Genomic DNA, 27,755 nt, shown 5'->3' with positions numbered 1-27,755 from the left:
ATAGTCACTGAGAAACCAAACCAAGATACTGCCATTTCATTCAGAAATATGCACTATATTATACATACTTTCCAAATTGATGATTTACTCTCAATATCCTGATATACTGGCAGTACTGTCATAATATGTATTTTTGAAATGTAATATTTATTTTATGCTATTTACAACAATTTTAACCTCACTCATCACTTGCTCCTATTATCTTTCATTTGTACACACCAAAAATCACTAAATCATATTGTCTTAACATCCTTTCAGCATGCTGTTAGAGTGTAGCACAACTTGCACCATACCATGCAGCATCATGCATGTTTGAGTTTGCCGCTGCACACACGCCTTGAAGCCGTATTACATTTTGTGATTGATTGCATGATGCATTATTTATACCACTTGCACGAGTCTAGATTAAGATCCTCATCGCAGTTTACTGTATATTGTATGCATCCATGCAGCATGAAATAAGAATGACAGTGTGGCATTAATGATGCTTGTTTGTGAAATTAGTTAGTCTGTGTGGAAAGAATGCATGCATTCATCCATATCTCTTCGAGCTCTTTCAGATGATTTAAAGTCTCTCTTGTGTAATTGTGTTTATGAGTCATGATTGTAATCATATTCTGAGTTACTGATCTTTTCAGACAATAGAATAATCTCTCTTGTAAACATGTTTATGAATTGCAGTTGTAATCTTAATTTTAGTTTTGAGCTGCCTGACCTATTCGATAAACAAACTCACAAAATGCATCTAGCTAGTGCAGTGCAGGCAGATGGCATTAACAACATTTTGCACAGTCTGTGGGCAGAAGTAAGTTTATGGTTGAGCTAAGCTCTACCTTCTCCATCATGTTTTGGAGGTCAGGCCTTTCAGAAAGGAAATGCACACCACAAATTGAGCAAATCAAGATTTGACAACACCTACAGACCTCGATTTACTAATCAAGATTCTAGAATCTTGATTACAATAATTCGCTTTCAGACACAAAAAATATCATGATTAGATATAATCACAATTCTTTTAATAGAGATTATAATCATGATTACAAGAGAGATTTTTCTACTATGTGAAAGGGGGAATGTAGCTTGTGTGCATGATCTGTTGACACGGTGTCTCGCTTGATATTGTCTTTTTTTTCCCCTCGCATTCCTCTTCTACTATTGCAGTCAGTGTTTGAAAGTGAACTCTGTTACCATTGTTTATGCTGATTATTAGCGCATGTCATACCATGTGCATTTAGCCATAGTGCACAAATTGGTATTGTGGACACCAAGCTTCAAACTTTTGAGGGAAATTCCTCACCCACCCACACCCTCGACCCCAAAGTTTGCTGCATTGAAAAAGAAAACATAATCAGAGTGAAGTTGCAACCAAATTAATGAAAGATTCTAACAAGTTATGGAATATTATGTATTACATACAATTGTATTTTCAGTCCCCACAATTATATTTGCACATGTATCTCACAGCTTGCATAATTAGCAAAAGTTGCACAAAGTAATTTATGTTCTCCCCCCCCCAAAAAAAAGGGTAAAGCCTAGAAAGCTACAGAAAACTCCTGTTTTCTAGAGTCCATTTGCTTGTAGATATTGCAAATTCACTCCTCTCCATTAACCTGTTGATGAGGATGGGTTGATTTTGCTACAACATGCATTTCCCATCCTTGAAGCCTGCCCAAGTATACAGTAGTATGTGAGACTAGTCTCCAGCAAGTAAAGAATGGGTAGAAAATTGTGCCACAAAGATTTCTTGACCGAGCAAAGTTGGATGGCATCATACAGTGTATATGTATTTTCAACTATTCATATTTAAGATTCTAGTTATTTTGTATGTGTACTTCCATAATGTGTTCATTGTTTTATGTTGCCATGTCTTCTTTCTGCTGTGTTGCAGATTGTGACAACTTGTGTGCATCATTATTCAAAGCAGCTGAGTGAAATATTTCTGTAAAGCAAATTAAAGTATTATTCAGAACATTGTACTATGCAAGTTGATGATAACACTGATTCACTGGGCCAGTTTACTGGTATACAATATTCTTTTTTTTTTTCTATTATCTCCAAGAACGTAATGTAGCAACCACCAGTTCAGTTTTGCTGTTTCTCTTAAATGCATTTCAGTTCTTGGAATTTGACTTGCCGGCATAAGTTCTTGCTTTATACATAGTTGCTGACAAAATCAACCCATGTCAATCATAAAGACTCTCATAAAGTTTGAATATCAGTAAACTGGTCTGCTGATTGACAGAATCTGTGTGGATTTGTGAAAGTCTGTGCTCTATTTTTTCTTTTCTTTTTTTGCTTACCCAATTTTAGTTAATCCCATTTCTTGTTCCCGTTCCTTCCTGCTTCCATTTCTGTCGCTGTCAAACACACACACACAAATGTGAAAATAGCGAGTACCGACTGTTCAGTTGTTACCATCCCCACAGGAGTGTTTACATTCAACCGCCAAGGTATTGTTTATTTTCTTGCTCATATTGTTTTCATCTTTCTGATGTTTCATTATTTTACTCTTGTCTATCATTCATTCATTTTAGGGTGCTTTTTTCTCTATCTCACAAACAAAGAAAAGAATTTGACATATTTATACAACTCTGCATCTCTTTTTTATGCCTCCGCCACGAAGTGGTGCCGGAGGCATTATGTTTTCGGGTTGTCCGTCCGTCCGTCCGTCCGTCGGTCTTTCCGTCCGTCCGTCCGTCCGTCCTTCCGTCCGTCCGTCCGTCCTTCCGTCCGTCCGTAATGAATTTTGTGGACAGGGTAACTACCAAATCCTTTTGAGGTATCCTAATGAAACTTGGCATGTATGTGTATTAGGGGGTGAAGTTGTGCCTATCAACTTTTGGGTGCACATGCTCAAGGTCAAAGGTCAAAAGGTCAAAGTCAAATGCTTAAAATTTTACTATTTCCCCCATATCTATGCAATGCCTAAAGATATTTTCTTGAAACTTAGTGTATACATGTACTACCCAATTAAGATTCTCTGGTGAAAGTTTGGGGTCATGAGGTCAAAAGGTCAAAGGTCAAAAGGTCAAGTAAAATGTTAAAATTTCACTTTTTTCTCTGTATCTTGGAAATTGTTCAAGGTATCTTCATGGAACATAGTATATATGCATCCACTGACTGGCAGTGGTTATCTAGGGAAATTAGGGTTCATGGGGTCAAAGGTCAGGGGTCAAAGGTCAAGGGTAATACTTCAAAATTTTATTATTTTCCTTATATTTATGCAATGCCAGCAGGATTTTTTGTTTTAAAACTTGATGTATGCATGTATAACCCAATAGGGATTCTCTGGGATTTTTTTTTTTGCCAAGAAGGTCAAAGGTCAAAAGGTCAAAGATCAAGTGAAAGTGCTGAACTTACTTCTTTCTCCATATCTCGGAAGTGGCTCAAGTTATCTTGAAACTTAGTACATGCTGAATTTATGTATGTTCTGCCTGACAGTGATTCTGTTATGAATCAAAGGCCAGATGAAAATGATAACAATTTACTGTTCAATACAGAAATTGCGCTTTTTCTCCATACCTTGAAAATTACTCAGTGCATAAACTTATGAAATGGTCAAAGTCAAGTTAAAGTTCTTAAATCCCCAAATACATGCTCTCTTATTCATCCAATTAAACATAGGTCAAGGAAGGTAAACATTCAATACATTTGTGACAAACATGTCATTTTAATATTTTGCCAATTTTGTGAAAATGTAATCACACATTGTCCACATGTACTATAGACCTATTAGGAGAACCATGCATTATGGCGGAGGCATACCAGTCGCCATAGCGACATTTCTAGTTTAAATTAATTTAGTTCTAGATTTAGAGTGCTCATTTAAAACTGTGGACAAAGCGTTCCTGCATTCCCTCTAGCTCTCATAGCCACAGTTATGTGATGGTGTCTTCAGGAATAGTGATAATGTAATGAGCTTTAGTTTGTGGAAACAAAACAGTTCAGGGGGATAAGTACCATATTTTTGGATCCCTATGGCAAAATCTGTTTCTTAATTCTGAAGAATAGATGTATTCACCCACCAGATACATTCATCTGTGCTGTATTTTCAGAATTGCATGTTGATACTTTTACATTTCAGTCAGATTTGTCATTCATCATTTGTATTAAAGTTTTCATAACTTTTGAGGTTCATATCAGTTATATGACAGAGTTAAAGAGTTTTTTCTATCAATGGCTTGCTTTCAAATGGAAATTCTATGACTTACAAGTACAAAGAATTAGTCATATACAGCATTGGCAAGATAATTCTCAAGGAAGGGTTTTGCTGGAGAGGGGCATTTCTTGTCCTGCTAAAGGCATCAGAGCCATGAATGGCAATACAAATTATATGAGCAAATACATATGGAAAGTTTTTTTTTTTTTTCATCTGTGTTTTTGCTATATCTGTCAGTTTGTGTATTGTAACTACAGAGTAAATGAAACACAATATGTACAATTTTGTACATGTACATGTAATTTGTATTGACCTCATTAGCCTAAAAGAGTAGTATATATTTCTCCATAAGTTCAATTCAGATATGAATTGACATTCTTTGCTGCTCATTTTTATTAATAATTTTATTTCCACCACATTATTGGGTAAATTCACATGGCAAACATTTTGTGGGCAACATAAATCTGACATAACATTATTGTATCATGCATTACACGGTCGATGTATTCCCAGTATTTTGTTGTTTGCAGTCTTTCTTTGTGTGTGTGTGTGTGTGTGTGTAATCATATAGCTAAATGTACCTGCATTGATGTCAAACGAAAGCGTGATGGTGTGAGCTTTATAAAAGTCTGCCGTTTGGTGCAATGCATATTCTATTGTTTGTAAATTTTGGTAGTTGCTGTAGAATGTGCATGCTGTACAGAGTATGTGTGATTGTGCCTTTGAGCACTTCCCCATTCTGCATATAAATGTCTGTGCAGAATACACTTGTCTTTTATGTGCTCAGACCATGCCAAACTATTCTTCCCAGTGTATGCAATCATGCAACTCGAGACTTGGATGTTTTGCCTGATGATGCAGCACTTCACTTTCGCCCACACAGAAAGTGACATTGGCGGAAGTACCAACACACTGACCCCACAGGGCAGCTCCACCCCGATCCCCATTACCCAGCCACCCCCATCAATCCCCGTTGGGGCCACGGCAGCTGTCAGTGATGAAGATGACGATGCCATGGCAACAGGGAACCAGGTAGCATTCACTGCCCTCATCCCTGCCAGCCGGAGGTCGGCCTCTGTGTCATCTCTTGTAGAGTCCAGGGATGAACCAGGTCAGAATTAAGCCTTTGGTCTACTAAATAAGCATTTGTTTACATCATCTTTTATTTATTGCAAGAACAGCTTTTCAAGAAACACAATTAGTCATGTAAGAAAGGGCATCTTCTTTTGCTTGTGTTTAAAAGAAAAAAAAATCGTTTTCAGTAATTTTGTAAGAACTAGCCTTATCAAAAGAGTGCATTGAGAATTGATTGTATTGTAGTACAACTGTATATTCTTCATTCAAAAATTAGCTAATGATTTTACCAACTTACAGTATGGATAATTATAGGATGTTTTTGAGGACCTTGAGTACATTATTCACACATTGAATATCTTCAAAGTTAAATCATTTATAACCACAAGTTGACTGTCATGTGTAATAATGCCAATAATGCATGTCCACATATCCATACATGTATGATGGGGAGAGTGAGCTGCACATGTTAAGTACAATTGTACTTAGTGCTACTGGATTATGCTCCACTGACACAGCATTCTTCTGACCCACCAGACATGTCAGCGGTCATGCCTCGGCGTCGACACAACTCAGATGTAGGAAACTCTCCCCGGGAGTCCCGTCCACTACGCAAGAAGTCGCTAAGCAGCGCTCAGCTACCACTCCTCCCAGACGACCCCAGGTGGCTCATGACTCTGGAGTCAGGTAAAGATTGCTCAAATATTATAATATGTGACTGTGCATCACAAAACGAACAAAAAGTCGCACCCCTTAATTCTACGTGAGGACTCAAAAAAGGTGAAATGGGTCAACCAAGGCAATCTAGAGTTTTTCATATTTTCTGAAAGAGCTATCTTTCTTCTACATTATTCTTTAGTTTGGGATCATAGCATGAATGGGAAAGTGCGTTTTCAACAGTTTTTCTACAACCCTTTTTTGGGGGAGGATAGAATGATCAGGTATGTCTCAGAGTCCCCTTTTCTTCATTTCTTGAAATCCTTTACACACTCTTCACTTTCAAGTCTAATAACTTTTGAAAGGATAACTCTATTGCTTTGAAAGTTGGCATTAATCATGAACAGAATGTGTTGATAGAACATGCTTAATTTCAGCTTAATCTGATGATCTCTTCATTGTTGTTGCTCCGGTGATTTACATCCTGTGTTTTGTCCCTTCATTGCACGGCTAGCACGGCTTGGTAAAGATTATTAAGTGCTTGAATACACCCTGTACTTCAGAGCCTCTTTTCTCAGTTCACACTTTTCCAGAATGTGTGCTTTCTTTCTAGTATGTAGATAGGTCAGGGGAGAGGGGAGTCCACTTGAATTGAGTTATACATCACTTTAAAGCTCAGAGTATGCTCTTAAAGAATCTGCCCTTAACTAAAAATCCATGTCTGGCGACTTTTTGTTGGTTTTGTGATGCAGGGTCACATATAACCGTTTGCTTATGGCAATTGAGTGTCGATTGCAATCATGCTGTAGTAAATCATTGTGTGCCAGAGACGGGTTAGTTCATTTTCATTTCTTTAATCTCTTGGTATTAAGGCCTACTGTAACATTTTTAAAAAGAAATCATTATGGCTATGCTGGTATTTCCATGTTGATTGACACGATTGCCAAGATATGTATGTTCATATACAATTTTTTTTCTGCTTTCAGTGATGGAGGAATTGAAATTTTGAAGCAATTTTTAAATGACTGACTGAATTGATGCGTGATTTGTAGATGCGTTTCAAATGACAGCATAAGGGAAAATAAGGGGGTGACTCAATGAAGGGATGGATGGTTAGATGAATAATTAAAGGAATGAAAAATGAAGTTATTTCAGATGGGCTTAATTTTTATCTTTGGGATAATGTCTACATTGAAGATTAGAATCATGCAGTTTGACTGCCCATCCCAGTCAATGTGATACTTCAGTAGTCCTAAGCAAGACTAAGCACCTAATAAAAAGCAGAGTGTGATATCCCTTCATTTTCTCCTCATCTTGCTGCTTGTACATGTAGATGTTTGTAGTGAGCTGTCGGAATCAGAGATGTCCCTGTTTCCCCTGCAAGACCCTCCCATGGACAAACGCAAGATCCTGTCCAAGAGACTGAGTAATGTCAGCACGGCAACAACTACTTCTGAATCCTCCAGTGTGTACCTGGCTGATGACAGTGTGTCATTACAGGTTAGTGCATTACGTACCTACAATTTGTATATGTGTGTGAGTCTTCGTGCTACTAACACAATTTTCTATGTATTGGACTTGGTGCACAACTTTGCTACATGTATGTCTCCATACCTTATTATGTGTTGTTCTGACAAATGGTAGCTGTATTTGTGACAAAAATTTTGGTCACTGTCGCATGATAATCTGTATACATAAAATTGTGTGCTTGATAATGGAATAATAATAATTGTTTATTATCATATTGATTAGAATATCAAATGACAGTTCCAAGGTGATGTCATATGGCGGTAATACTGATTTATAAATCAATGTACTTTGATAATTTATGTCTTAAATAGTTTATATCTTGTTTACTAAGAAGAGATTGTAAATATAAAAGAGTGACTGTGAGTGGAGCATTCACTCTGTACCACTCTATATGCCCTACTACATTAACTCTATGGCAGTATCATGATCAGCCACGCAGTTAGCAATGGTCTGCAATGACCACTGAACCACAGACTTTTCAAAACATGGACTAATCTTTTAGTTAGATAAGCAGTTGAAAGCAGCCAAGCAAAAAGTGGTAATTGACATTTAAGTGCTACATTGATATCATTTGTTGATTTGTTTGAAAAGAATACACATTCAGTTGTGTATTCTGATATGCACCAACTTCATACATGAATATGTACTACATAGATTTTATGGAGAACTATCCAGTTTTTTGATTATCTCAGTTACAAGTCAATTTCAAGAGAAGGTCTGCAATGGTCAAACTGTGAGCTGGCATATATTATTTCTGAGATATGATCTAGATGTGCAGAACTCATCTTTAGGTAGTCTTCACACAGAGTTTCCTTTTTTTCAAGGTCATTTAGATTGTATATATATTCCCCCCCCCCCCTTCCTCTCTCTTTAGCTTGATGGCAATAGTGTGGAAGAGAGACGTCTGTCGGGGATTCCCCCAGCCAAGTACTCCTCCCTGCTCAAAGGTATAGAATCTGTAGAGAGGATGAGTCCTTATAGTACCCATCAGTACCGTTTGAATGGATCGTGTTATTGGAAGAGAATTACCGGTAACTTTCTTGCAGCTTTAAATCCTGACTTCAGTTGTCTGAATGACTTAATCCAGTCATGTCCTGTATATACATGTAGATGTCAAATATTTAGCTGGCATATTTCATAATTTTACAAGTTGCAGCATGGTATATGATAGAATATGATTTAATGATATGTGATTTGACATGGGATACAATGCATACAATATGTATACATGCTAGTATAATGTGGTTACGCTCACACAATTCTATACACTTTTATATGGTATATGATGTATATGTATCTATGCTCTGTGCAGAGTAAATGATGGTAACCACCTGTACAAGTATGTGATCATCTTGTCTTATGAGAGTATGTGACTTTGGTCGGGTACTCTGTATATGACAGTATTTACATTTGATACAGTAGTATATGGTAAGATGGTCTATGATAGTACAAATGTATATGCTTTTAGAGTGGTACAACTGTAGATATGATAGTTTATGAGTTTGTTGTCATTGTTTTTTATCCCTTCTTATTCAAGGTTTTGATACCTGCACGAGCATGAGTGACAGTAGCACGGCAGACGATTTCTCTGACATCGGCATGGCGTCTAACGTGCCAGATGTCGTCCCACAAGTGGGCGGTCCTTTCCCTCGTCGTAAGTTTGTCCTTGTCTTATATTTCTTGACTTTCGATTTCTCATGGATTGCTGGTGGAGAGCAAGAAGGGCACTAATCAAAGTCATCCCTCCCCATGATTCCTTCTTTAGGACATTCAAACACATGAGTCTTTTTGTCCTCTGTCTTTACCTCCCCTTGGATTGTCTCCAAACATTAAGTTGCTTCATGCAAATAGACGTGAAATTTGAAGAAGTCCCTTAGGATTCTTCCCTTTTCAGAAGATAACTTTGGACTTTTTTTAAAAAGCTCTTTTTTTTTACCAGTAAGGGAAGCTTTCTGTGTATTTTTGCTCTAAAGGGAAACTTTCTGTGGTTGTGTGAACACACTCAGAAGAGAGAAGTAATATATCTTCAGCGCAGTAGAATATGATATGTGCAATATGTATAGTATATAGCAGCTGTGATACATTTGTATAGAAATATAGAAAGAACCTTGTTATCATTATCATTGGTCATTTCATGCTATAGGCATGTACCGCAATGCTCCTCTGAGAAGCAAGCGGAGGTCACTGACCTCGCCAGGAACCATGAACGACGTTCCCGAGGTCCCCGATGCCTGCATCAAGTACGTCGACCTCTCAGCCAACAACATCTCGGACCTGACCCCACTGGCCAGGGCGGAGTACAAGCTCCTCCACGAGCTCCGCTTCCTGGAAAAGCTGGACCTCAGCGATAACGGCCTCACAGAGTTCCCCAAGGGACTGACTGATGTGAGTTTTTTGGTTGCACATTGTAGTTTGTGCATATCATGGTGGTTTTTCAAGAATAGTGGTTATCACTCAAAAGAGTGTTGCTACACATGTACTTCTGCATGAGGAGTCATAAATTTGCAACAATCTGGAATTGAAGTGCTTTTTAATCAGTCCTCAGGTTTTTAGACAGCCATTTCTGCTTTCATCTCGTATTCCAAAAATATGATAGGTAGAGTTTGTTGTAAAAGCTATACAATGTAGTTTGATCTTTGTTTGTGAAACTGGAGACAAAGGATATCAAATCAGTGTCAATATTCCATAACCATTTACTTTCTTTGCTTTGATTAGATCTGATTTGTCATATTTCATGTAAGATTAGTCCATTAGCATTTTTAGCAACTACAGTTGTACTTGCTGTCGTAAAGGGTATATTTTGGCTCTTAGAACTTATATCTTACCACAAAAAGATAATCAGCAGTGATGATTGAAGAGACCAACAAATCTACCACTTACTTCAAAAATCGAGTCTGGACCCCTGACATTTCTGTCCATTGATACTCTGCTGAACTGCTACATGTATGTTTACTTCATTAACAATATACCATCTCCCACTGTAATATCTCCCAGTACATGCCAGAACTCACCGAGCTGAATCTCCGTAGCAACGGTCTCTCGGAGCTTCCCACCCACCTCTTCAGCCTCAGCAAGCTGCAGTCTCTGGACCTGGCACACAATCAGGTGAGGCTTCCTTGAGGCCCCATTGAAAGTCCACCAATGCCTTCCTTTCCTCAATAACATGGCACCTTTAGGATCTGCTCCTCTCTTTATTCTACATGTCTGGGGACAAGGTTTTGCTGGACAATGTTTGTGTAAATGAAAGAAAGATATTATTCAGAGGGGTGAAGGTTCAGGTGTGAGTTTCTTCAGTTTGTCTCCCTCTACAAATTAGATTTGTTTAGATCGCAACTGCTGATCTGTAAATTAACAAACAAACATCTTAACAAATTCAATTTGTAGAGGGAGACAAACTGAAGAAACTCACACCTGAACCTTCACCCCTCTGAATAATGTCTTTCTTTCATTTATCCTACGCCTTGTCTGCCTTGGACTACTTAACATAACAATGTCGGAATTTCGGAGCTTGGGTATTTGTTCCATGTTCATCGTGTCACTGCCGGCAATCGGGGACAGCCTGGTGGTAGTGTCGCTGCCCGGAAAGCAGTAGATGACAGGTTCTAGTGTTTGTGTAATACAGAAAACTGTCGTCAGTTTGGGATGATAGTATGACAGAAGTTAGCTTTTACAAACTGTACCAACCTTTAGCAATTAGTTGGTAAGCTTTCATCCACTCCCGTTGACTCGTGTTACCGATCTTCCGTCCGTTGATTGAAAGACAAGCAGACAGGGAGGAGAAATACAATGTAGTGTGATCATTTGGCTTGAGAAAGTCCACAGGAATGGGTGAAAATTTCTTAATATTTGATCATTGGTAGAAGCCTAACATCTGTGGTATGTGTGTATTTGATGCTTTGATAAAGCAATGACAGCATTTTAAGAATTTTAAGATATTCTCATGTTTGATATTAATGCAAACATGAAAGTAGGTGGCAGATGATAATTATTATGTGACTGTCTGGATCAGTTGTATTTACATATTTCAGTGAATTTGTATCACAACTCATGGAATGATGTTTCAATTCTATATGTACAAATTGATACCAAAACTCCTGCAAACATGTCACATATTTGTGTGATGTTTCCATGGCGACGAGACTCCATTCAATTTCCAAATCTCTTCTTCTTGCCTGAAGATCAAGGACCTGGACAAGACCCGGCCGGAGGGCACGGCCTTCAAACTGACCGAGCTTGACCTGTCCTTCAACTGTATCTGTCGTATACCATCCTGGCTCAGCATGTTTGTTCCCTCCCTCCAGAAATTATCTCTCGCCAAGTGAGTTATGTCATCATTTTTCTCTATTTGCTCTACTTGCCAGAACATTCTGACTTGTCTTCTGTTTCTCCACGCACTCTTGAGGTGGTTTGATAGCAGCGTGATAGCTGAAGGGAACCTCCATTGCTTTCTGAGATGGGTTAAGGGACACCTACACCACTTGTGTTTTTTGGCTTGTGGCCAGTCTTTACGGAACAGCTGATATAATTGAGTACTGGTTGAACAGAAATGTGCACATTTTGTGATAGTCTATACTGCAAGGGGAATGATGGAAAACAAGACTTAGTATTTCACCCTTTTTAGCTGCAAGACTGAGAAGTTGAGACCTTCACTGGCTATCTGCGACATTTCTTCTTCCTTTGATTTCTTTACCTTATAATTGTATCGTGCATTGCTGAGATTTGTTTTTTGTTTTGTTTTTGTTTTGTTTGTTTTTTTTAGAGGGGGGTTGCTTACCTCTTATTTCAACAAAATGATGAAAGGTATTTAGAAGATAAAATCTGTCAAAGTACTGATATGATTAAAACATGGGTTTCAGGTATCCCGTGCATACACGTATGTCGATACAAACATCCTTACTTCCAAAAGCATAAATGTTGAGTAGCATAAACAACCTGCAATTACAATTTCTGAGCATCATTAACCCATTGAAGATGAGTCCCGAGAATACTCGGGCAGGTGTCTATTGGAAATGTGCGTTATAGCAAAATCAGTCCATCTTCAGCAGGTTAAGCTTTGAACAATAAACCCACCAAAGTCCCAAATAAAACAGAAAAAAGGGTTGTGGAGCATTACAGTTGTTTACTGCAAGGGTGTATTACCGGTACTGCCTTTAAGTTATGAATGGTACATTGGATATGAATATCATACTTTGGTCATGGTTGATGTCCGAGACTCCACCCTGACAAGTTTGTTGTGATGTTTGTTGCAGCAACAAGCTGGACACACCCAAGAAACCACTGAATCTGCAGAAGCTGCGACACCTGGACCTGTCCCACAACAGACTGTCCACCATCGAGCCTGTCTTCCTCCATGGTTGTGGGTCCCTAGAGCAGCTCTATGCTGCCCACAACCAAATCAGTGAGTGGGACTAAGCATTTGTGCTCTTATGTTTTATCAATCAATTTGGTGTATCATTCTGCATTTTTTGACCTTTAGATAGCTATTACCCCATCGGTGAGTGTTTTCCCCTTCAAAAAGAATAAGGTTTGAATTTATTTAATCTGGAAATGAGAAATCTTGAAGTCTTGAGATAGTGATTCTTCCTCATTATTTAGCAAGTAGTCATTGTATTGTGACAAAAAAATAAATGATAGTGACAAATTATTCCTGGCACATGACAGAGAGAGAAATCAAAAGATTCTGAACACATGTTACCATTATTATCATATCAAAATTTTATCATATTTTTGCTGGCTTGTCTTTTATGCATTTGCATTTCATTTTACAAAAAGTTTACTTCTCCGTATTCATGGTACAATGTATACATATGTATGTCTTTTCATGTTGTCCTTTTACGCTTGAAGCCATATCAGTATGATTTGTCTCCTATCTTCAGAGTCCTTGCCGGATAGATTAGACAGCACTCTTACCAAGCTGAGTGTGCTGAAGTTAGCCAACAACCAGTTGGGGCTCCCTGATCACCCTTACTTGCCAAGATTTGTGCTGCAGCTCCCACTGTGAGTTACACAATGTTTTAGATTGAGTTGAGTTTAGTTGGAATGCTGAAATCTGCTCAGAGTTGAGTTGACCTAACTTGACAGATATGGTAGAATTCATTAATGAATATAACATTTCAGAAGGTTGTAGAATAACATTTATGTGCCTTCAACGGTAAGTTTTACAGTACACATATATTTGTTCAATTGTTTAAGTATAAAGATTTTATTTTTTAAAGTGTCAAAGAACTAATAAGTAGAATGACACTTCTAAAGTAATAGCCATGGAAGAATCAAGTACTTAAATTCCTTTGAGGCAAACTTTATATGTTTTGCATGCACTGTAGTGTAGCAAAATATTATAGTATATGTCTCTGTTTTTATATCATTATTCCTGTAGATTGAGAAGTATTGACCTGAGTGAAAATGGGATCATCGAAGTCCCCCTCCCACGAGAATGGAAGAGTCAAAACCTACGAGAGATCATTCTGTCAAAGAACAGAATCAAGAGGGTAAGGAGGAATGCAAGTTACATCATTCAAGACGTACACTGTAGTTGTTGATTGATATGGCAGATAAGAAATGATAGAGATGTGTGAGCTGAAATAATGTTATGGCCATCAGAAATATTGTCGTCATATTAAGATTAAAGTTTTCCTGAAAAAAAAAAAATGTGTCAGGTATGTCTGTGCCAATCTGTGTAAAATCTGTGTACACTGTAGCTGTGAAAATAAGGTTTGGATCTAATGTAAAGTAAGATTTGTTTGATATTGGCATGAAATCACAAGACAAACCAAAAAAAGGTCTTTTACCTTTGGAATGTATCAAGGACATGCAGATTTTCCCATATGGTGTTTCATAGATTGCAAATTTGTTTGACCAAATTGTTAGTAAGCTTTTTCATCTTAGGTTTCATCATGAACATTGCATTTTTTTTTAATAGTGCATTACGTATCTTGATTACGTTATCAACATTCTGTTTCGTATATGTTTGTCATTTTTTATCATCAATAGTTTGTAGCAAACTCTTTAGATCATTGCTTTGAAGCTTCTGCTTTTCACAAGGTTCCTTATACTTCACATTATTCATTTTTGCCTGTGTATTTATTGTCTTTCCATGTCAAACTGACTACATCGTATTTTTTGTTGTATTTCTCTATTGAAATCAAATGGAATGTGAAATTGAATGAAATGTGGAATATGGAACAATAAATAAAACAGAAAACTTCATCTCATGGCGGTCTGTTCTCTCCAAAGCTGCTGCTTGGTGACAGTCTCCATAACTGGCTGAAGTTGGAGCGCCTCATTCTGAGTCACAACAAGCTGACAAAGGTACGGCAGACACTGGTGCCTGTGTTGTTGTTGTTGTTGTTGTTTTAACTCTGAAATTGTCTTGGAATTACATGTATGTGATATGGTGCTAAAATGGTTATGTGTTACATTAGCCCAAGGCAGATGCCAGCCTGCTGCTTACAATGCTTCCGTCGATTGTATTTGGAAATTTCAACAATGAAGGGGTTCATTTTGCTGATAACCAAGTTGCTCATAAGCTTTTGACTGGCATTTGGTCAGAACTGTCATTTTCCAAATTTCCAGCATTCAGAAGAAAAGAGAAATTATTGTTTTCTGTGCATTACACTGTAAAATTATGCACATTTTTGCTCTTCAATAATTTTTTGTTATCACTAAAGATGTCACAGACTCTTGTTGCCTCTGAGTAATCATCAGAATGCCTCACTTGTGCATTTGGCAGAGCAAGTTGTACAGAGCGTGTAGATTCTTCAAGATGATAAATGTAAAGAATGATGGTATGTGAAAGTACAGTAATGGATTGGATATGCTCTTGTATGTATGATAATGGATTAGGTATGGTCTCTCTTGTTGATGGTATGTGATATCATATGAAACAGTAACATTTTTCCCAAATGTCTGCGGGTAGTTTGAATCAAAACTTTACAGGGCTGTATGTCTAGATGTGTAGTACAGTGCCGACCGCGGGAAACGTCACGCTTTTCCGAGATCTGGACGAGGCCACTCACGCGTATCCCCGCGGGTACCCGCGGGTATACGCGTTCAGTGGACGAGTCCATCCGCCCGCACGGGAAATCCACCCTAGGGAATTTGCGTCTCGATAGACGCGTGTTGGACGAGGGTGGACGAGGGTGGACGAGGGTATTCAAGGGCACATTCCCGTTATATTTAACCAAGTTCTATTCTGACCGCTCAATCAAAATACATTTCATGGAGTTCCAACTTTCCCCATTTTCATCAAATTCCGATTTTCGATTTTCGATTTGATCACACTCTGATGTCCACTGCCTTGATTGTTCGTTTCTTTCTAAATAAGTACACCTGCGGAAGTTGTGCACATGCGTTCATCACTCAACTATCAATAATTATTAGAACATATCGACATCGGTTACGATCATCTAGCCTCGTGGATCCGACACCGCGTCTGCTATTCACGACTTTTAACGACCTGCGCCAACAAAATTTCATTACTGAAATTTTGGTGGCCCAATCGGGCCACACAAAAGTCGGATGTTTGCCTTTACTTTTGGTAATGATCAGCGGTAACAATCGGCTCCATAAGATGCAAAAATAAATGTCGCATGTTTGCTTTAGATCTTGGAAATGAATCTCGGTAACATTTGACTCCGTATGATACTAGAATAAATACCGAATGTTTGCTTTGGCGTTTGGAAGTGAATGATAATATTCAACTCCGTACGATGATAAGATAAAATGTCGGATGTTTGCTCTTACGTTTGAAAGTAAATAGCAATAACATTCAGCTCCGGAAGATGCTTAAGTAAATGTCGAATGATCCCTTTGACGTTTGGAAATGAATAACAAAAATATTCAACTCCGTACGATGATAAAATAAAAGACGGATGTTTGTTTTTTATACTTTCGAAAGTAAATAGCAATAACATTCGGCTCCGGAAGATGCTAAAATAGATGTCAGATGATTGCTTTTACGCTCGCAGGTGAATAGCAGTAATATTCTGCTCCATACGATGCTAAAATAACGGTTGGATGTTTGCTTTTAAATCAAGAAATGAATAACATTAACATTCAGCAGCGTTCGATTGGTAACATTAATGTTCAATGATTGCTTTGATGTTCGGAAATGAATTACAATAATATTCAACTCCGTATATACGATGATAAAATATACAATGTATGTCTGATGTTTGCTTTTACGTTCGGAAGTAAATAGCAATAACATTCAGCTCCCAAAGATGCTAAAGTAAATGTCGAATGATCCCTTAGACGTTCGGAAATGAATAACAATAATATTCAAGTCCGTACGATAATAAATAAATGACGGATAATTGCTTTTACTTTCGAAAATACATAGCAATAGCATTCGGCTCCGGAATATGCTATAATAAATGTCAGATGATTGCTTTTACGTTCGGAAGAGAATATCAGTAATATTCTGCTCCATACGATGCTAAAAGAACTGTTGGATGTTTGCTTTTAAATTTCGAAATGAATAACAGTAACATTCAGCTGCATTCGATGGTAAAATTAATGTTTAATGAGTGCTTTGATGTTCGGAAATGAACAACAATAGTATTCAACTCCGTACGATGATGAAATATACAATATATTATGTCTGTTATTTGTTTTTACGTTCGAAAGTAAATAGCCATAACATTCAGCTCCCGAAGATGCTAAGGTAAATGTCAAATGAGCCCTTTAACGTTCGGAAATGAATAACAATAATATTCAAGTCCGTACGATAATAAAATAAATGACGGATGATTGCTTTTACTTTCGAAAGTAAATAGCAATAGCATTCGGCTCCGGAAGATGCTAAAGTAAATATCAGATTATTGTTTTTACGTTCGGAAGTGAATAGCAATAATATTCTGCTTCATAAGATGCTAAAATAACTGTCGGATGTTTGCTTTTAAATTTCGAAATGAATAACAGTAACATTCAGCTGCGTTCGATGGTTTGGAAATAAATACAATTATAATTTATTCTACTCCGTATACGATGTTTTTAACATAAATGTCTGATGATTGCTTTTATGTTCAAGAGTAAATAGCAATAACATTCAGCTCCGGAAGATGCTAAAATAAATAACGCATGTTTGATGTGACGTTCGGAAATGAATAACAAAAAATAACTCCGTATATACGATGATAAAATAAATGTCTGATATTCGGTTTTACGTTCGAAATATAACAATAACAGTCAGCTCCCTTCGACGTTCGGAAATGAATGATAATAATATTCAACTCCGTACGATGTTTAAATAAATGTCGGATGCTTGCTTATAATTTATATTGCTATGTACTTTCGCAAATAAATAGCAATAACATTCGGCTCCGGAAGATGCCAAAATGATTAATGTCACATGATTGCTTTTACGTTTGGAAATGAATAGCAGTTACATTCTGCTCCGTACTGCTATATGCTGAAATAAATGTCGGATATTTGCTATTACATTTCGAAATGAATAGTAACATTCGGCTGCGTTTGATGGTAAAAAAAAAGCAAAACAAAACAAAACAAAACACACAAAAAACTGTCTGATGTCTGCCTTGACGTTCAAAATTCGGCCTCGTACGATATGATGAAATAATTGTCAGATGACTCATTTCACTTTCGCAAGTGGACAGCAGTGACATTCGGCTCCGTACGATGATAAAATAGATGTCGGATGTTTGCTTTTATATTTGGAAATGACTAACTGTTGAATTCTGCTCCGTACGACAGAGCTGCCAACCTTTGGAAGCACAAATTAGTACTCAGCAGCTCCAAAATTCGTATTTTCCACCAGAATTCGTATTTTTTCAATCTCCCTCTTTTTGCTATGAGGCCTACAGGCTCTAAACATAACGTTATGACACATGCCGAAGCATCCAGCTGGTCACCAGCACGATAAAGATTCTAAACTACGCAATGTTCAGCGTTGATTGATTGCTTTCTCGCAATGTGTACAAGTGCAAGTTTGTACCTCCAAAAACTTTCTGGGCTGATTATGGAAGCTTCCACTTTCTAGCAGGGGACGGGGAATGCTTGATCTTCTCAAGAGAGCTTCTGTGTGATGAGCGGATGCAAAACTCTGTTCTGTGTTTTCAATTATGTACTATCAAAACATAATCATGCGTTGTTTTCAGGCGTTTTTCATTTTATTGGATTTTAAACATCAGTATTTTTCGAAGTATTTCAATTCCTTTTCCCCTGACTGGAATCGGAAAGTCTGCTGTAACGATGATCGCAAAATGCCGCGCTGTGTGTGGAAGCGCCGATGTGGTGCAAACACGTGCTTCATTTTCAAGTTTAAATGAATGCACCATGTGCTCCTGCCTATAAGAGGTTACTGCGAGTTCGATGGATCGAATGCGCCATAGCTGAGCTGAGCTGAATGGCTTGTTTACGGTAAACAGGCAGTTTACGTTCGATATGAAGAAATCATTACGTCTTTCACGAGGGAAAAACACACAAAACAAACAAACAAAATACACCCACGAACGAATGTTGATAGCCAAAACTTTGAAAAGTAATAAGCAGTTTTGATGCGCGTGAACTGAAATTAATTGTCATTACACGTTGTATTTTGCTGCCTATCCAGGTGATGACTGCATCTCATTGGACCTACTCGTAGTGAATTTGTCTGGGCATACGAGACCTTTCATGTATTTCTGTGATTGCATTTTTAATTGACTGAATAATCAATCCTTTTTTTATTGTTCAGGGAACATTAGATATTCGATCAAGTACACTATAATCGACTGTTCGATGTTTCCTACTATGCGCCAAAAGAAAGGCTATAGACGTAGAATCATGATATCTTTGGAATTATTCCTTTAATTCAACTAATGAGCTGGTTCTTCGATCGATATTTCCAGGATATTTACACGCTGTTTATTCCAATGCGCGCATTCTTTCGTCTGGCACGCACCTGGGTGTGGCACCTGCTTTTGTGGAAATTTCCACAAGGGAGAGGGGTGGGGTGTCAAGTTTCTTCGAGCCGAAGAGACTGCATACACAATCTCTTCGCTTTTATTTATTGTCATTCGTGTTTTCCCCTTATTCTTTGCTGATGTTGAACATTTAGATTCAACTTTACGAAAGTTGCTATAGCACAATGGTTCGTTTTGTTGTGAGGTGTATGTAATTTCTTTTTTTTATCATTCTTGAGAGGGGAAACAAGAGTAAGGGGGAAAGAAGACTAGAGGGAAAGGGAAATAAAACAAACGTCACGTACGCTAAGCATTCACAGGAAGCCGTCTTTTTACACCAGTCACCAGCATAGTTATCATCACCATCAGACATCACTCAAGATCATTTTAGCCTTTTCCTATGATCAACATTAAGAAACACGCATAATCCCTCGAGATAAATACCTAGGAAAATCAATAACAAATACAAAGTATCAACACCTCCCAACAACACAAACATTTAGAAAAGACAACAAATAGCACATCGAAGCGGCTGGGATCAAACTCCGTCGCTTCGATTCGAAGTATTGCAGCGAAGCGGAGAAATCACCGTTACGAAAATAACAGTGCGAGACACTAAGAGATTTACGTTTAAATACTTCAAAGTATAAAGGGAACGGATAAAGTGATATAAAATGGAAGAAATCGTACTAAACGAGGTGTGAGAAACGACGGAAATAAAACGAAGTTTGGTAGTAAGCTTAGGCCCTAGCAAAAGTTTTGCAGCACCGAAAGCTACGCGAAAATAAATACACATTGGAAACTCGGTATTGCGACGAGATCCTATGGGATCAAGTCAATAAACGATACAAGACAAAGGAAATTGATTCATTTTGACCGGAAAATAGTTTGCTATAAGTATTCTGTTATATGAGACCTCCTTTAATAGGCCTAGAAATAATCGAGTTTCCACGATACTCGGGGAAAGAAAGTTCGAACGCTTTTCACCTGCACATATACTGCAGAGGTTCCATCAGTCATCAATACACGAACAGAAACTCACCTCTACAACTTCCTTGCAGAAAATGAAGCAATAGCGTTATAAAAAAACACACAACACTCTAAAAATCATTTCGTACTTGGGAGGCAAGGGACAAGAGGATGAAAAAGAAGAGAAAAAGAAGCAGACATTGCACAACGGAACGCTTTCACCCCGCCTCATACGGTACTGTAGTGGCAGCTGGCTACAGTGTGTACCAGTGGGGTTCCCACCAGTGGACACTCTTCAGCCGGCCGGCCACACATGGGGGTACCACGGCGATCCATGTAAACATCCAGGGTCCGTAGGCGACAGGGATTCACGCGCACGAAGTTCTGTTCGGTGTACACAGTACGCAAGCAGCGATATGCGTGTGCGCACATTTTTCTATTCAGCGCTTTCCACATACGGTGCGTACGCGTTGCATCGATATCCCAGCTGAATACAGATAACATGGCACATGCGACGTGCGTTTGCTGTATTTTTGCCCATTATTTTTCCCCACTGTGAATTCGTACTTTCTAAGGACGTTTTCATATTGTCGTATTCCCTTCGATTTTTCGTACACGAATTTTTCGGAACGGTTGGCAGCTCTGGTACGATGCTAACATAAATAACAGATTATTGCTTTCACATTTGAAAATGATTAATGGTATAAATAGGCTCAGTATGATGCTTAAATAAAATAGAGGATGTTTGCTACACATTCGGAAATCAATAAGGGTAACATTCAGCTCCATAAGATGCTAAAATGAATGTCGGTTGTTTGCTTTTATACAGTGTATTTGAAAATGATTAACGGTAATATTCGGCTCCGTAAGGTTCTAACATACTATAGTAAATGTTGGATGATTGCTTTTACAATCAGAAATGAATAGCGGTAACTTTCGGCTCTTTACAATGCTAAAACAAACAATCTGGAAATGCTCCCACTTTCTCATCCCAAAAGTAAGCTATGACCACCTGATAGGCATCAACTTTTATAATTATCTATAAGCCTATTTGCTAAATCTCAGAATTCAGAATAATGGTGATAAGATGATCTTATTTTGTACTCATTTATTTTATACATGGGTACCTGTCACGTCAGTAATGCTTAAGAATTGTTTTTAGTAGGACCGATTTAGTTTTTCCTATGTTTTTCTTGATTTTTTTTGGCCACCAAAAAAAAAAAAAAATAGAAATCAATGATTTTGGTGGTCAAAAAATAAAAATTAGTTTGGAGCCCTGCGATATCATTGGGCTCATCATTACTTAATCTTTCCTGTGATACGCTAATATTTATATCATCAACCTGTCGACGTCATCCGACAATTCATGATTCAAACCTTGTTTTTTTTCATCGTCCGCTATTCCTCATTTTTGTCAATACACGGACAAATTATTATTTCGTCTTGCTGACATTATACTCCTTTCAAGAACTTCATAAGCAAGCAAACATTGTAAACATTAGCAAGTGAGAACATGCATCTATCGCCGTCATACATAGAATATAAAAATACATCGAACACTTACAGATCAAAAGATAAAAAAGTGGCGATATTGCATGTTATAATAGAGACGAGATTAATTATGAAAATTGAAATAATGTTACAAGATCGCAATATATAGGACCCCTATAATAGAGAATTAACGATTAACATTAAAAAAAAATCAAGTTTCTATATATACATAATACTGTATAAACATGATTATACCGTGTGTGTGTGTACATGATATAACTATGTGCCAACTTCTAAACTGGTAAACTGGAAATATATTGCTCGGGTGATTGACGCACTCACTTTTATGAGTGATTGACGCGTCCTCCCTACTTAGCGAGATCGTTGAAGCTCACCGACAATGAAACAATATTCTTCATGTTTGTATATAAAGGTAACTGCTTCCCGCCCAAGCCAACTTTGAACACAGACAGGGTATTCTTTCTCATTCTAGAGTAATGAAGGAGCGCACTTTCGGCTGTGATCTAAGTCCTATTATCATCATGAGTTCATGTCGCCGTTTAGTGATCTAAACTTCAGCTTTGCTGAACTGTTCAATGTCTTGAGCAGGAAGCGAAAACAATGACTGGACTAAGGAACCTTCGTTTTTAAAAGGGGGAAATAGAAACAAAAAAACAACACTGAAACCGAACAAGCTGGCCGAGCATTGTTTAGGTTAACCACGCGTGGTGATAATCGCGCCCATTGATCGCTCTGTCCAGCTGGCTTAACCCATGGACCTAGCAAGTGCTAGGTCCATGGTTAAACGCAGCTTTGTTGATTACGTAATGCCACTCTGGTGGTCTCGCCATACCCTTCTCTCTCTCCTACGTTTTCTTTGTTTTCTCCCTCTCTTTGTCTTTGTCTTTTTTCTCTACAAATCGTGTACTTTAAGAATAGACAGACGGTGTTAAACTTCAACTCAAGTGGCTTCTTAAGATCCGCGCCTCTTTCATCCATCTTAGGGACCGTGAAACTATTGTGAATGACACAATTAAAAGCATCACACAAGGACTTTCACGCCTCGTTAGACCTTTAAGACTCAGATCTTTGTGTGTGTGTGTGTGTGTGTGTGTGTGGACGCGGACGCCATTGGGAAATATCAAGCTCAAGAAAATAAGTGGCCACTTACAATATAATGACCGACCAATGTTGAAGGTAGATTAAAATTTAATCAGTAACTAAGTCAGATATCGGGGAACCAGTAAATAAATAGGCAGCGATCGACACCTCGAAGGTTTGCCAATCTAATGTGCAGCGATCGACGTCGAAAGTGTCAATCAAATACGTTATTTACGATCGACGTCGAAGGTTGATAAAATCAGTAAGCAGTGATCGATGTCGAAGGTTGATAATCGGATGGGTGCTGTTCGTAATATTCCGAAGGTTCGTAATTCCGAAGGGTCGTTAAATTCGAAACACACAAATTCCCTAAACCTACAGGTTAGTTAATTCGAACGTTTGTGGCGTTATTCCGAAGGTTCGTTTTTCCGAAGATTCATGAATCCGAAAATGAAATTAACGGAACAATATACCATGCAATATACCTTCTGAATAACGAATCTTCGGACTAGAGAGCCTTCGGAATAACGAACATCGGAATAATAGCTACCGATGTGTAAGGTTGATAAAATTATTAAATAGCGACCAATGTCCGAAGTTGATTAGGTCATACCGTCCGACGTCAGTGATCGAGAAAACTATAAAGCAGCGGCTGATGTCGAAGGTTGATAAAATAAGGACAATTAAATCCAATAGGTATAGCGTCCATAATGTCGAGATCAAATAAAATTGAGCAGCAACGAAGTGTCGAAGGTTTATGCAATCAACTTGGTATCGCACGACGTCGAATGTTAAGCAAAATTATCTGATTTATCCGACATTTGTTTTAGCATTGTAAAGAGCTTCGGGCTAAAGTTACCGTTATTCATTTCTGATCGTAAAAGCAATCATCCAACATTTACTAATATTTGGACACCTTACGGAGCCGAATGTTACCGTTAATCATTTTCAAATGTTAAATCAAACAACCGACATTCATTTTAGCATCTTACGGAGCTGAATGTTATCCTTTTTCATTTCCAAACGTGAAAGCAAACATCCGCTATTTATTTTAGCATCTAACTGAGCCGATTGATACCGTTAATCATTTCCAAATGTAAAAGCAACAATCTGTTATTTATTTTAGCATCGTTCGGAGCAGAACATTACCGTTATTCATTTCCAAATTTAAAAGCAAACATCCGACAATCATTTTAGCATCGTACGGAGCCGAATGTTACTGTTTTTCATTTTGAACGTCAAGGCAGACATCAGACATTTACTTTACCATCAAACGCAGCTGAATGTTACTGTTCTTCATTTCGAAATGTAATAGCAAATATCCGACATTTATTTTAGCATCATATGGAGCAGACTGTTACCGCTATTCACTTCCAAACGTAAAAGCAATCATCTGCCATTTTTTTTGGGCATCTTCCGGAGCCAAATGTTATTGCTATTTACTTTCGAAAGTAAAAGCAAACACCCGACATCTGTTTAATCACTATACGGAGTTGAATATTAGTGTTATTAATTTCCGAACATCAAAGGGATCATTCGACATTTATTTTAGCATCTTCCGGATCTGAAGGTTATTGTTATTTACTTTTGAACGTAAAAGCAAACATCCGGCATTTATTTTTATCATCGTACAGAGTTGAATATTATTGTTATTCATTTCCGAACGTCAAAGCAAAGATCCGACATTTATTTTATCATCTTCCGGAGATGAATGTTATTGCTATTTACTTCCGAAAGTAAAAGCAAACATCCGACATTTATTTAATCATCGTACGGAGTTGAATATTATTGTTATTCATTTCCAAACGGCAAAGGGATCATTCGACATTTACTTTAGCATATTCCGGAGCTGAATGTTGTGGTTATTATTTTACTTTCGAACTAAAAGCAAACATCCGGCAAATTACTGATACTTTTCAAAAGATTTTCGCTGATCGATTTCAGCTAATTTCCTTCATGTAGCCGATGGTTGACGGGAGAGTTTGATTTTCATATCATTAATTCCGCGCGGGAGCGCTCGGGCAAATGCGGGTGTTTAGACGAGCGTGAAAGTGCGGGCGACTTGCCTCGTCTGTACGCGTCCAAACGCCCGCGTATATACTAGTACGCCCGGACGAAAGGGCTTCCCGCATTTGCCCTAGGGGCTCGCGTGACGTTTCCCGCGGTCGGCACTGTACCTAATCAGACTTTATTTACACCTCAGTGCTCTTATTTGTTTGCCGATTGTCCAAAATTCCAGATCCCCAAGGAGCTTGGACAGCTGACCTTGCTAGCTTCCCTTGATTTCAGTCACAACAAGTCAATCACGACAATACCTGATGAACTTGGACAGCTCAACAAACTCTGGGAGGTATGGCTTTCTGAAGGATGACAGTATCATCCAACCCTCTTTGGCTACTTTGGGATAGTTTCTGTCTGGGCATTGCACTTATTTGAAAAGTCTACAGTTATCGTTCTATGCGATGACAGGATAAAGTTGCCATTGAAACAATTGCAAATGCGCAGTGCTCAGATGTTTGTTGAAATGATTTGAATTTACATATAGTTAGTAATAGATTTCTTTGTTCCATGAATAAATAGATAAATGTTGGTTGTGGTGTATCTAGAGTTATGTGTGTCCATTTGTCACTGTTTCAGCTGCTTGATTCTCATGTGTAAGTAAACCAGTGATTTGATTTCCACAACAGCAATATGTTTTCTCAAGAGTTTTAAACTGTCTTTAATTTCATCATGAAGCCATTTCTGATTTCTTGTACATTTCCTCCTAGACTGCATAAAACCTGACCTTGACTCAAAATCTGTGATGTAATGTGAAGTTACCACAAACACAACAAGTTTCTGTCACAAAATACATAAGATGTTGTCCTTCCATTCCCAGTTTCCGTTGGATGGCCTGAAGCTGGACCTGGATCCAGCCATCCTTAGAGGTAGGACCAAGGACATCATTGGATTCCTGAACCAGAAGTTCAAGAGGGTGAGTCCATATTTCAGGCACACTGGTAGCATGATGATATTGTCTGGATTCAATGATGTGTTTTATTTCCAGTGAAAATACTTCAAAAATTGACAATACCATCATTATTTTTGTGTGTTTGCACAGTTTTGTGTTAATTGTTATGTGTAAAAGATTTGTAACTTAAATGTGTCATGCTTTCCCATAAAGGTCAATAACCATAAAGAGCAAAAATACAAAACGTGAGTGCATAATACATGGATAAAGTTGACAGTGATCCATTTTGAAGCATGTGTATATTAAAGTGTTGTATATACTATATATGTCAATGATGAATTTTTAGTTTAAACACATTATGTCAAGATGAAATTGCATATTTGTCATGACATTGTGGGAAATAATTGTATTTTCTGTTGCAATGAAATAAACTAAAACTTGTCAGGTGGGCTGTCACAAAACGCAAAGTTGCTTGATGAGATGACCCCCCCCCCCCCCCCCCCAGTGCCTAATTAGTTTTCAAGTGTATCCACCATTTATCATGAAGAAAAGTTGCAAGGTTGAGGAGTACTATTTGTCTCCCATTTTGTCTCTGTTGCAGGCTGAAGCATACAACAGAATGAAGCTGATGGTGGTTGGGTATGGTGGCCGTGGCAAGTCCACCCTCCTGGCCCGCCTCCAGGGGCAGAAGTACGACAAGAAGGCTGAGAACGTGGCCACAGCAGGAGTGGTGGTCAAGGAGTGGACGTGAGTCTCACAACGGTCACTCAAATTTTGGCATCTGATTCCTGAGTGACAAAGATTACACATATCTGATTTCACAATGGTCTCCCAAATTTTGGTATCTGATTTTGGAATGGTAAATGTCAAACACTTTAAAAAAACAGATTAAAAAAGGAAACAAAACTCACAAATCATAACAATCCAAAGGAAAGTTTTTTCCCTCATTTGCATGCTTTCACCTTTGTCAAATTGTAACTATGATAAGTAACCATCAATGTTCAAAAGTAAACTTCACTATAGTACCCCTTATTTTGTGCTGTTTACTGCACATGTATATCTTGATTGTGTAGTCAATGTTGTTTGAGGTGTCATTTTGTTTTAGGACTATATGGTATGAGGTCACAAAAGGTCACCATGAACAAGGAAATGTGACAGACATAGAGCGGTCTCCATCTTGTATCTTCCAACAGAATTCAGATAAGGAAGAAGGATTTTGTCCTGAGTACCTGGGACTTTGCAGGCCAGGAGGACTTCTACAGCACACATCCTTGCTTTCTGACAGGGAGGGCGCTCTTTCTGGTGAGTAATGCACTGCCACCCTCGTTCCCCCCCCCCCCCACCTTATCTCCCTGGTTTGATGTCACAGTTTTATGAATGCTGCTGTTTCAAAGTGACTCCTTTCCCCCATCGGCCTTTTTTTGGGGGGGGGGCTGAAAAGGTACTCATTAGCATGAATATTGGTCAACATTGTGCACAATATTGTGACTGTTTTGGATGTGACAATAAATCATGACTTACAGACAATTTTCATGTTTACTCTATACTATCAGAGCAATAAGGTATTTTTTTGTACATATTAAAGAAACAGAGAAGTGTACCGATGTAGTGCGTTTAGTCATTATGGCTTCCAGAATATGTCTTCATATTAAGTTTAGCACTCTCAAGTGTTTATCTTTCTGAAACTCGTAGTAAATGGCATCAATGCATTGTAACATAAGTGTGTTTGGAGTACATATGTGACCCGCTACAACAAAAGGATCCGAAAGTCGGGGGAGGACAATTTTCCGAAAATGGCATGATATTATTCTCGTACTCTTCTCCTTTAATTTCATATATGATACATTTCATTAACGTACTTGGTTGCGGAGATATCGATGATTTTATTAGCGCATGTCAAGTGGTTGAGGAAATCAGAGTT

At 38.1% G+C, this 27,755-nt stretch overlaps 1 protein-coding gene across 1 annotated transcript in view; it reads left to right on the top strand.

Moving 5' to 3' along the window:
* Positions 1-27,755, top strand: part of LOC139718663 (leucine-rich repeat serine/threonine-protein kinase 2-like) — a 156,405-nt gene that overhangs the window by 85,805 nt on the left and 42,845 nt on the right. Inside the window, exons 26-41 of the mRNA XM_071630121.1 lie at positions 5,043-5,270; positions 5,771-5,920; positions 7,224-7,390; positions 8,295-8,367; positions 8,958-9,074; positions 9,564-9,805; positions 10,415-10,525; positions 11,599-11,738; positions 12,670-12,818; positions 13,297-13,417; positions 13,797-13,908; positions 14,654-14,728; positions 25,124-25,234; positions 25,763-25,858; positions 26,436-26,581; positions 27,028-27,136. Coding sequence (XP_071486222.1) covers positions 5,043-5,270; positions 5,771-5,920; positions 7,224-7,390; positions 8,295-8,367; positions 8,958-9,074; positions 9,564-9,805; positions 10,415-10,525; positions 11,599-11,738; positions 12,670-12,818; positions 13,297-13,417; positions 13,797-13,908; positions 14,654-14,728; positions 25,124-25,234; positions 25,763-25,858; positions 26,436-26,581; positions 27,028-27,136 — 2,147 coding nt within the window. The remainder of the gene's footprint in view (positions 1-5,042; positions 5,271-5,770; positions 5,921-7,223; positions 7,391-8,294; positions 8,368-8,957; positions 9,075-9,563; positions 9,806-10,414; positions 10,526-11,598; positions 11,739-12,669; positions 12,819-13,296; positions 13,418-13,796; positions 13,909-14,653; positions 14,729-25,123; positions 25,235-25,762; positions 25,859-26,435; positions 26,582-27,027; positions 27,137-27,755) is intronic.

This window comes from Diadema antillarum, unplaced genomic scaffold (genome assembly GCF_040938485.1).
Source record: "Diadema antillarum isolate AM-2024a unplaced genomic scaffold, OU_Dant_1.0 scf00000098, whole genome shotgun sequence".
NCBI classification, from domain to species: domain Eukaryota; kingdom Metazoa; phylum Echinodermata; class Echinoidea; order Diadematoida; family Diadematidae; genus Diadema; species Diadema antillarum.
This window is presented reverse-complemented; position numbering and strand designations above follow the sequence as displayed.